The sequence below is a fragment of the Haliotis asinina genome, chromosome 7 (genome assembly GCF_037392515.1).
Source record: "Haliotis asinina isolate JCU_RB_2024 chromosome 7, JCU_Hal_asi_v2, whole genome shotgun sequence".
NCBI lineage: Eukaryota > Metazoa > Mollusca > Gastropoda > Lepetellida > Haliotidae > Haliotis > Haliotis asinina.
The window spans coordinates 54,502,983-54,512,258 of record NC_090286.1 but is presented as its reverse complement, the minus strand read 5'-3'; the positions used below and the strand labels follow the sequence as shown (position 1 = coordinate 54,512,258).

Genomic DNA, 9,276 nt, shown 5'->3' with positions numbered 1-9,276 from the left:
CACACCCACCCACACCATTCCTACCTAACACCACACTCACACCAACCCATACTCACGCCCATCACAAGTATAATCTCACATCCATACCATCCCTACAATACACCACACACACATCTGTATAATCTATACCCCATATAACCCTTAAACTACCCAACACTCAAACACACATCACATCACAACACAATACATCACCCTAACCCAAACACCACAGCATATGCTAAGGGTGCCACGATACAGGTGCTCACCATATGATACGTATCTCGATACCGGCGCATTTTCGACATTTTGCGCATAACAAGCAGCCATTACCTTTGAGGGTAAATTGTGAAACCATAGTTCACTGAAAACCTGTAAGTAACTAATCCAAATCATTTCTGTTATAGGTAGAGATTAGAGAAAGGACAACTACCCATCAATCACTCTCAACAAGTCATGTTTGCTGTTTTGTGCAAAAAATACAAGAAACGAAACAAATGAGTTAAAACTCGAAATAGTAATCGATATGTGAAAAAAACCTGAACTAATATAATGTCACATGAATCGTGCAAAACTTCCTGACAATGCACCGGGTGATGAGTCAATCATGATATCCTTAGAACATCCACATATCACACCAAATCAACACACCAACACCCCTACACCCCCTCCCCTAGCCATGCACACATCACCGCTGAAGTCTGTCACATTGGCACTGCCCAGCAATACAAGTACACAAGTGAAATAGTTCTCAAGTTTATTTACAAAGCATGAATGACAGTCTAACAGATGCTAAACAAGGAATTGAAGTACAATCTTGTAGCAAAACAGTATAAACAACCTAAAATATGCATTACACAAGTTTGATGTTTCACACAAATTATACAATACTTCTTAAAAGTCGGTTAAAAATAGTCTAAAACACAGTTTTAAGAAAGGACTAGTTCGCATAACTTCCAAAACTCATATTTCAATGTAGGAGAATATACGCATCAGAAAAGGCAAAAAATTGTCTCTTTGTCAAAGGTATTGAGCAAAAAGATGTTTTGGAAAATAATATTCATATCCATCTTATGGTGAACTACATGAAGTGCCTAGTAAATATATCATTCGCTGATACTTCCTTCAGGATGAATATGACAAAATGTGAACATGTACTCAGTGCCAGAAGAGTGTCTCTTCTCTGTTTTATGCCTCAGTTTTGTCAAAAGTTTATAATGCAACATGCAAATTTTACAATTGTGCCTATCTAAAGAAAGAAGAGTTTTTAAGTATTCATAAGAAACAGTAGTTACACTAGTGATGTGACAGCTGTACTGTCATTGTAAAAGAAAAATAACACCTAGAAAAAATGAATCTGGAGAGAGGATGAGTGTATACTGGCTAATTGACTTCAATTCTGACAGCAGGATCTTGAGACCATGTTGTCATGATAACAGGACATAAAAGAAATCCTACTAAAATGGCCAGTGAACCAGAACAAAGCCTGGAACAAGTGTATTGATTGTATGTAAATTGTACTGTTATACCATATGACAACCTACATACTGGATGACTGATTAACTATTACGAAGTTGGCAAATACTGATTATGTGAGTGTTATAGCTATATGCAAGGACGGGCATATTGATAGAAAACAAACAGGAGCATTCAAACACAATGACAGCCGTATTAAAACAGAATTTTGATTGTGGAATCATACATATTTATTTATTATGAAAAACAAATAATTTAGTCTATTGCCATTTTCTGGTTTCACTAGCTGTTTCTGATTTATCACTTTTCTTCTATGAATGGTTTCAGCATAACACTAAGCTATAATAATAAGTGAAAGGAAAACATTACATTTCTTCATTTGTGCAATACATATTTTATCACATACAAACCAAACATCATCCACAACTGAGGGGATGTGTCAAAAGCTTATGCATGATCTCAAAATGTTCTTGTTTTGTTACAGGCAAGCTGGTGCTGGTTTCTTAAACTGTGCATAGTCTGCCACATTATGCCAATAGTGGTTACCATGGTGACTGCATTGTTCCAAAATTTCACCACTTCAACCATGAGGATACACCAACGCCCCTAGAAACAACATTTGAACTGTTGACACAACTCCTCACATTAAAAGAAAGGCACTGGACATAATGTTGAGTCATTGCTTGCAGGATATCATACTGAATCACTATCTAAAGGATATCATACTAAAGTGCAATTTGAAAGATATCATCTTGAATCGCTATTTGATGTACCGGTAGTTTGTTATTGCACTTAGAACTTAGTTCCGAAACAAACTGCGTAACAGGTAATGCATGTTTTATACAAAGTGCTAATCGCAAGAAAAGCATCATGCAAAGGCACTTACAGAAATCACATGACACACATATCAAACTAATTTCATTTGATCTTCACTAAAAAATATTTTGCATATGGCTAATAATATACATATATGGAAAAAACAACTTTATATTATGTCTACATTGAATATATATAGCACACAAAGGAACATATTCTTTATGGAAACCCACATGCCATACATACTGTCTTGTGACCTGCACTTTTATAAAGGTGGGGAAAAAATCAGAAAATTCATTATTAAGCAAAACCACAGGCAAAATACATATTTCAGACAAAAACAAAGTGTACTATGCAAACGGTAGTTTGAATAATAATGAAGCCCTCTTGTATGTCGTATGGAATGTACTTACATTTAGATGGAGAGATCTAAAATCTGTCACTAACCGTTTGAAAAGTGAAGTCAGATGTAGGGTACATTACACATCGACATGCTGTCACAGAGAATATACAATCACATTTCTAGTAATGAGAAAGATCTTGCATCAAATACTACCAATACTAAGGAAATAAACTAGTAGGTATATCTATATTGTTGGAAGAATTGGATAAACATTTTGATGTGACAAAATTTGATTTCTTTGAGTTTGATGAATCACTGAATGAATAATCAAGTTTGTTTTATGCTAATGTCACCATTATTCAAGGCATATGATCTCAGAACATAATGTCACCAAGGCAAACTAGTGACAGATAGTATGAGGACCGATCAACACCCTACACAGTTCTAAGCATAATATATAACTTGTAAGCAATTTTAATTGCATGGCAGAGACAGCTTTTTTATCAGTGATTACATAACCAGTCTGGGAAGTTATCATGTTATTAACAAAACTACTCATCAGAATTTACTACAAAAAAGTTACTCATGGTATCAGGTATATATCAGATAACTATTTATTGCTGTTGATCTGTAATTCTACATCGCTTTCACCTTGGAATGGATGACTATAAAAATCACACAGAACTGTTCCCCAAAACCATTAGTGAAAATGTCAGAGATTAATAAATGGTTGAAACAGTACCTCAGAATGAAAGACACAAATAAATCTCTTGAACTCAAGTAGGAATGAACTTCTTGGGATGTTCATGGAATAAACATTTTAATCAACTTGGTCATACAGTGACAACACCAACATGTCTCAACATCACCGTACTTGGGGAAAAAGTGACTGCTGAATTTCTTCATCTGTATATCACTAGTTTAGGTAAATGCAGTTAGGTAGATTCAATACCTTGCCACTAAAACTTTGTTTGTTACTCAATAGTTTCATCAGTAACCAGGAAACAGTACAAGAATGCCACTGGCACCCATTGATATTACGCAATGCAGGTCCTGACCAAACTTTTAAAGCCCTGATTTCTTTTGGAAAATGCCGCAAAGCCTGACACAAAATCTACCTGTGATTATGAACAGATGTTCACTTTGAACACTGCATACATATAAGAATGGTCTGAGGGCAACAAGAACTAACATTTATTCAAAGTAGGGTGAAATCTGAATCTGTTGTTAACAAACATTCTACCATCCTACCTACTAGCACACAACTTTAGCTGACTACTGACAGAATTACGTGAGCAACTTAATCAAGATGTCAGAGTGAAACAAACAATTATCAACAACATTTCTATATACATATAGCAGAACAACTTCATTTAATGTCTTTATCATATATAATTATCATTTGACAAAAACTTATCCAATATGTGAAAATGATCTTGAATCATGTACTATCATCTGAAGTCAAACTTGGGAGATGTCAAGAAATGGCAGAAGTTATGCATTTATATATATGTACTCACTCTGCTATGACAATGGGAAAAATGGAACACAAAAATGAGAGACAAACAATACACATGAAGGAACATCACTCGAAGCATACCTCCACTGCTAATCTGCCGCTGTGGGCAAGAAGTCTGAAGTTCTAGGCTTTCGGTCTGAAGCCATTGAGCATAATGAGGTACCCACGGCACATTATGTTAAGACGTTAACATAGGGTTGAATGAAATGACGACACTGACATAACTATTACTAACAAAAGGCACTTGTTCTACCCTTTCTGAACACTTCTGTCATTTGAACAGTGACTACAGCGAAGGGGGGGAATTACAATCAACTACTGACTTATCTCCCTTCTTTAACTACCAGGTAGTGTTTGTGTTGTTTCTTTATACACTTGACACTTTATTTAAGGATCAGTATTTTATCTAATCCTCTGAATATATCCTTCTGTTGTTCACATTTCTGGACATATCAAAATATGTACCATTATGGTGATACCCGAGCACACAAAAAGAAATTAAAAAATAGTACCTTGGTCCATGAAGGGGTAGGCCCAAGCCAGATATCATACCTTTTATGATTGTATATAAAAATCTATACATGTTCATAAAATTGACTCTAAATATATACAAGTGATAAAAAATATTTCATAAAATTTAAACACTGTACAATTTGAATAATAAACAAAAAAAAAAAGACTCTAAAACAATGAATTTGATATGGGGAAAATCTGACATGGCAGATGTGGTTTATGTTGTCTGCCATGGGCGATTGCATCGAAGGGGGCTGCACTGCAGCTTCTGATTAAGTGTATCATTGGGTACAAATATATCTGCATGCACCAATCAAATCATAGATGGCATTCCTCTACAGTCATGTATTATGCAGCAAGATTTCTGCTGGCCTTGTCTATTGTTTCTTTCAGGGGTGACAGGGTGACATCACATATCTTCCGTATCTCTATAGTCAGGTTCCGTGGCTATGAAGTAGTCGTCAAAAAAGTCATGTAGGTATGCAAAAGTGGGTCGATCCTCTGGATTTCTGTTCCAGCACTTGAGCATGTGGTCATAGTAGGAATCTGTGTAGCTGATTGGTCCAGTGGGTTTGGGCATACGGTAGCCTTTCTCCACCTTGTGGAGCACCTCTGAGCCTCCCATACCTATAACAGAGACTCACTTGTAGTGCTACAATACCTCAAAGTCCTCAGTTGTATATCCATGCAATCTAAGTACTATCAGATCTTATCAGTACCCAGGCTACACAAACATCTCAGGGCATTCCCATACATGTTACTTAGACTGGCCTGATCGACAAATAAAAAGCCCAACATGGGGTCAAATTAAGACAATCAGAAATCAGCTTTTCAGGTTTTATGGCCCAACTTTCAAAAGGCAACTTTCATGACTACACTTTCAAATATACTTTGAAAAAGTTCTCCATTCAAAATCAGAAAAATGTATACTGAACAAATTGTTGTAATGATTGAGGAATATCCAAGAATGTATATAGCTCTTTCCTGGTAACAAGTGGGTAGTGGGGTAGCCTAATGGTTAAAGCATGGGCTCGTCACACAGAAGACATGGTTTGATTCCCCACATGGATACAATATGTGATACGCATTTCTGGTGTCCCACAGTGAAACTGTTGAAATAATGCTAAAAGCAGCAGAAAAAACACACTCTTCCACTCACTCTTCCCAAGGGTTGTGGCAAGTCCTGTCATGTAAAAGTGGAATCAGCCTTACAGAAGATGACTGGTATGTATATAGCCCCACGTTAACATTTTCAAAGTCACAGAATGGACACTTACCAGGGTATGGAACCCTCCCGAAGGTGATCAGCTCGTACAGGAGGACACCGAATGACCACACGTCAGACTTGACTGAGAACTTCCTATCCAGGGCTGCCTCAGGAGCTGTCCACTTGATGGGGAATTTCGTATCTGTAAAACATGTCACCAAATTCCACATCTTTGAGGTGGTCATAAACTTATTGTAAGGTCTGTATGCCTGGTTTCTACTAATATATGTCACTATAGCAGAACAAACACGGGTTTTCAACAATTCAAGGTTACATTGTCAGTGAAGCATATTTAGACTTCAGTATTTCTTTACAGGAGTCATATACATCATATGCCCTCCAAGCTTAGTGACAATAATTGTGCATTGACCAGACAATCCAGTGATCAACACTGTCTGCATCAAACTTCACAACTGGGACACAATGACATGTGTCAAGTAAGTCAGGGGCCTGACCACCCGATACTACTATTTGCCTCTTTTGACAAGTTTGAGTTACAGAATTGATTCAGTAACCTATGCCTGTCAATATTTGTGTCAGTAAGTCCTCATTAAAAGCATCTTCGCCACAGCACTGCAATCAAATTTGTATTTAGTTATAGCAATGCCTGCAGTGCCTACTTACTCTCTGTGGCTTCATAAATATCCTCATCTTGGAGAATTCTTGCGAGACCAAAGTCAGCAACCTTGACATCATGGTGTTCACCAACAAGAATGTTAGCTGCACGGAGATCACGGTGCACAAAATTCTCAGCTTCCAAGAAGGCCATGCCCTCTGCAATCTGCTCAACAAACCAGAGAATAGCACTATTACAACCTAAACTTGCAAAACAGATGAACTGTACACCAGCAAGTTTGGTAGTATACAGCAGTGAACAGTATTTCAGTTGCAATACATGACATAACACGAACATCAGATCTGAAGCAGGGTACCGACGTGTGTAGACAAGATTTGAACCAATCGTCATGCAATTGACATGATTCTGGGAAGTAACATTTGCACTGGAGAGGTGTAAATGCTCAGCAGTATCATAAAAAACACATAAACATACAACCAGTTCTCCATGGCCACACAAAGCTGTGCCATGACTTGTGGTATTTTAAAAAGCTGCGATAGTATTGTTTACGGTTATGCAGAAATGCTTTCCAGTGCTTGCTGGTACTGTATGTATGGTTATGCAGAAATGCCTTCCAATGCTTGTGGGTATTGTACATGGTTCTGCAGAAATGACTTCCAGTGCTTGTGGGTACTGTATGTACATTATGCAGAAATTACTTCCAGTCCTTGCGGGTATTGTACGTCCAGTTATACACAAATGCCTTCCAGTGCTTGTGGGCATTGTATGTACGGTTGGTTATACATAAATGCCTTCCAGTGGCAGTGCATGCTGATATGTCTTGTATAACCTACTGTGGGAACACATCGAAACAATGGAACAAAACATTGGAAGACACATGTGGGTATGTTGCACAAACCGAAAAACCATGGTATATATATTCCAGGAAGCAATACTTAAACATGTCCAGTCACCGCTGGGGAGACTAGTGAACAGTTTATTGTCAAAATGGTAGTTTAGTAAAATAACTACGCATTGGGGTAAAACTATGCGTCTAGATCATTACTTTCTCCTCACCTGTGATGCCATGTCAATGATGGTGGGGAAGCGGATGTGTTTGCCCTCATCCTTCCTGATGTAGTCCAGCAGTGCACCGTTAGCCATCAGCTCCGTCATGATGAGGATCGGCTCCTCATCTGTACAGACAGCTATCAGCTGGACCAGCTTCTTGTGACGCAGCTGGTGCATGATCTTTGCCTCTGCCAGGAAAGCTTCCGGAGACATAGTGCCTGGTTTAAGGGTCTTCACAGCCACATCGATCACATTCCGCAGTTTACCTGTAACAAAGAGGTATGGTCCTGTTGGTGACTTTCTCTCAATGATATCTGTTTGGATATTTTCAGGATTCAAACCCATGTCTCCATCATGTCAAGCACACACTTTTGCTACTGGGTTTTATCATCTACACACTCAAAGGGTAAACTTATCATCATGACATACAAAACAGGTATTTATTGTTAAGTTATTGAGAATTAGTTGATAATCATCAACTTTGCATGCACAAATGTGTGTTTAATAGACAAATGAAAAGCTGTGCAAATCATGATGGCTCATGGACAGAGAGGTAAAGTTCAATCTATGCCATACAGTTGCGTCACTGATGCATTCACTTCGCAACTGATCACACACAGGAGACAATGCTGAAACGGAATCCATACAATTAAGTAACCACATGAAAACTCCTATTCACGCAATCATGCAGACACAGATGCCAACCCCACATTATGGCAGTTAGGAATCTGAGCTCTATAGGATAGAAAAATAGGAATGTTCTCAACAAATTACGGGTCACTATAAATTGTTGCCCTCAAGAAACAAAACATTTCACTGCCAGTGCACATAGTGATCCCTACACGACTGAAACAAGTTTGCAGTACTTGGTTTGTGAATGTTTAGTAAATACAATAAACAGTGTGTGGAATTTATTAGGCAGCCTACTCAACTTCCAAATTACTTCCCTGTGTAAACAATCTGAGAATTTCAGTGAATAAAGTGATACATTTATATAATTAAAGATCATAGCCCTCCAGCAAAAGAGTAAGACTATTTATATCTTTGTTACGTTTCGAAAAAACTCAAAATGAACTTGGCTTTGTCTGCATGGCTCAATCAATTCCAATAATGATTCCAATATATTCAGGAAGGTTGGCATCTTAGATTACTGCCTATGTAGGTCAAGGTAATTACAGGCAGTGTGTAAAACCAGTGGACTTCTGCCCCTGTAACACATACCCTTCCATACTTCTCCAAAACAGCCAGCTCCAAGCTTGGTCGTCATCTTAAGTGAATCTCGGGTTACTTCCAGCTCCCGGAAATGAACAATAGGTCGGATCCTTGGACAAGCATCTGTTAGCACTGTGCACAGCCCATCAGTACTTCCTGAAAGGAATCAATCAACAAATCACTGACCTACACTCATGTGGTATATTGATGATTGCAAGGAAGGGTCACCCATTTTGTTCTTGGAAGGTAGGGTGTCATAAAAATATTAATAACATATGCTTAAAAATTATTGGAAGGGGGAGAGGTGGTTAGTGATTTTGTACATAACATGCAGGGGGTCACTTAGTTTGTACATAACTTTCAAGAAAGGAGGGGAGGGGGTCTTTCAAATTGTACAAGCTTCTCCATAAAAATCATCACCCCCTTGCCATAAAATATGTGACATAAAGTCTTTGGGTCTGAAAGAAGAATGAATACACAAAGAAATTATACTCATGAAGGGTAAAATTTATGGACGTCAAGATCTT

General features: G+C 37.9%; 1 protein-coding gene across 1 annotated transcript in view; it reads right to left on the bottom strand.

Moving 5' to 3' along the window:
- Nucleotides 1-719: 719 nt before the first annotated feature.
- Nucleotides 720-9,276, bottom strand: part of LOC137290281 (proto-oncogene tyrosine-protein kinase Src-like) — a 41,945-nt gene continuing 33,388 nt past the window's right edge. The window contains exons 7-11 of the mRNA XM_067821081.1: nt 8,759-8,905; nt 7,544-7,803; nt 6,535-6,691; nt 5,921-6,052; nt 720-5,270 (exon numbers count right to left, since the gene is read on the bottom strand). Coding sequence (XP_067677182.1) covers nt 5,053-5,270; nt 5,921-6,052; nt 6,535-6,691; nt 7,544-7,803; nt 8,759-8,905 — 914 coding nt within the window. The 3' untranslated portion in view covers nt 720-5,052. The remainder of the gene's footprint in view (nt 5,271-5,920; nt 6,053-6,534; nt 6,692-7,543; nt 7,804-8,758; nt 8,906-9,276) is intronic.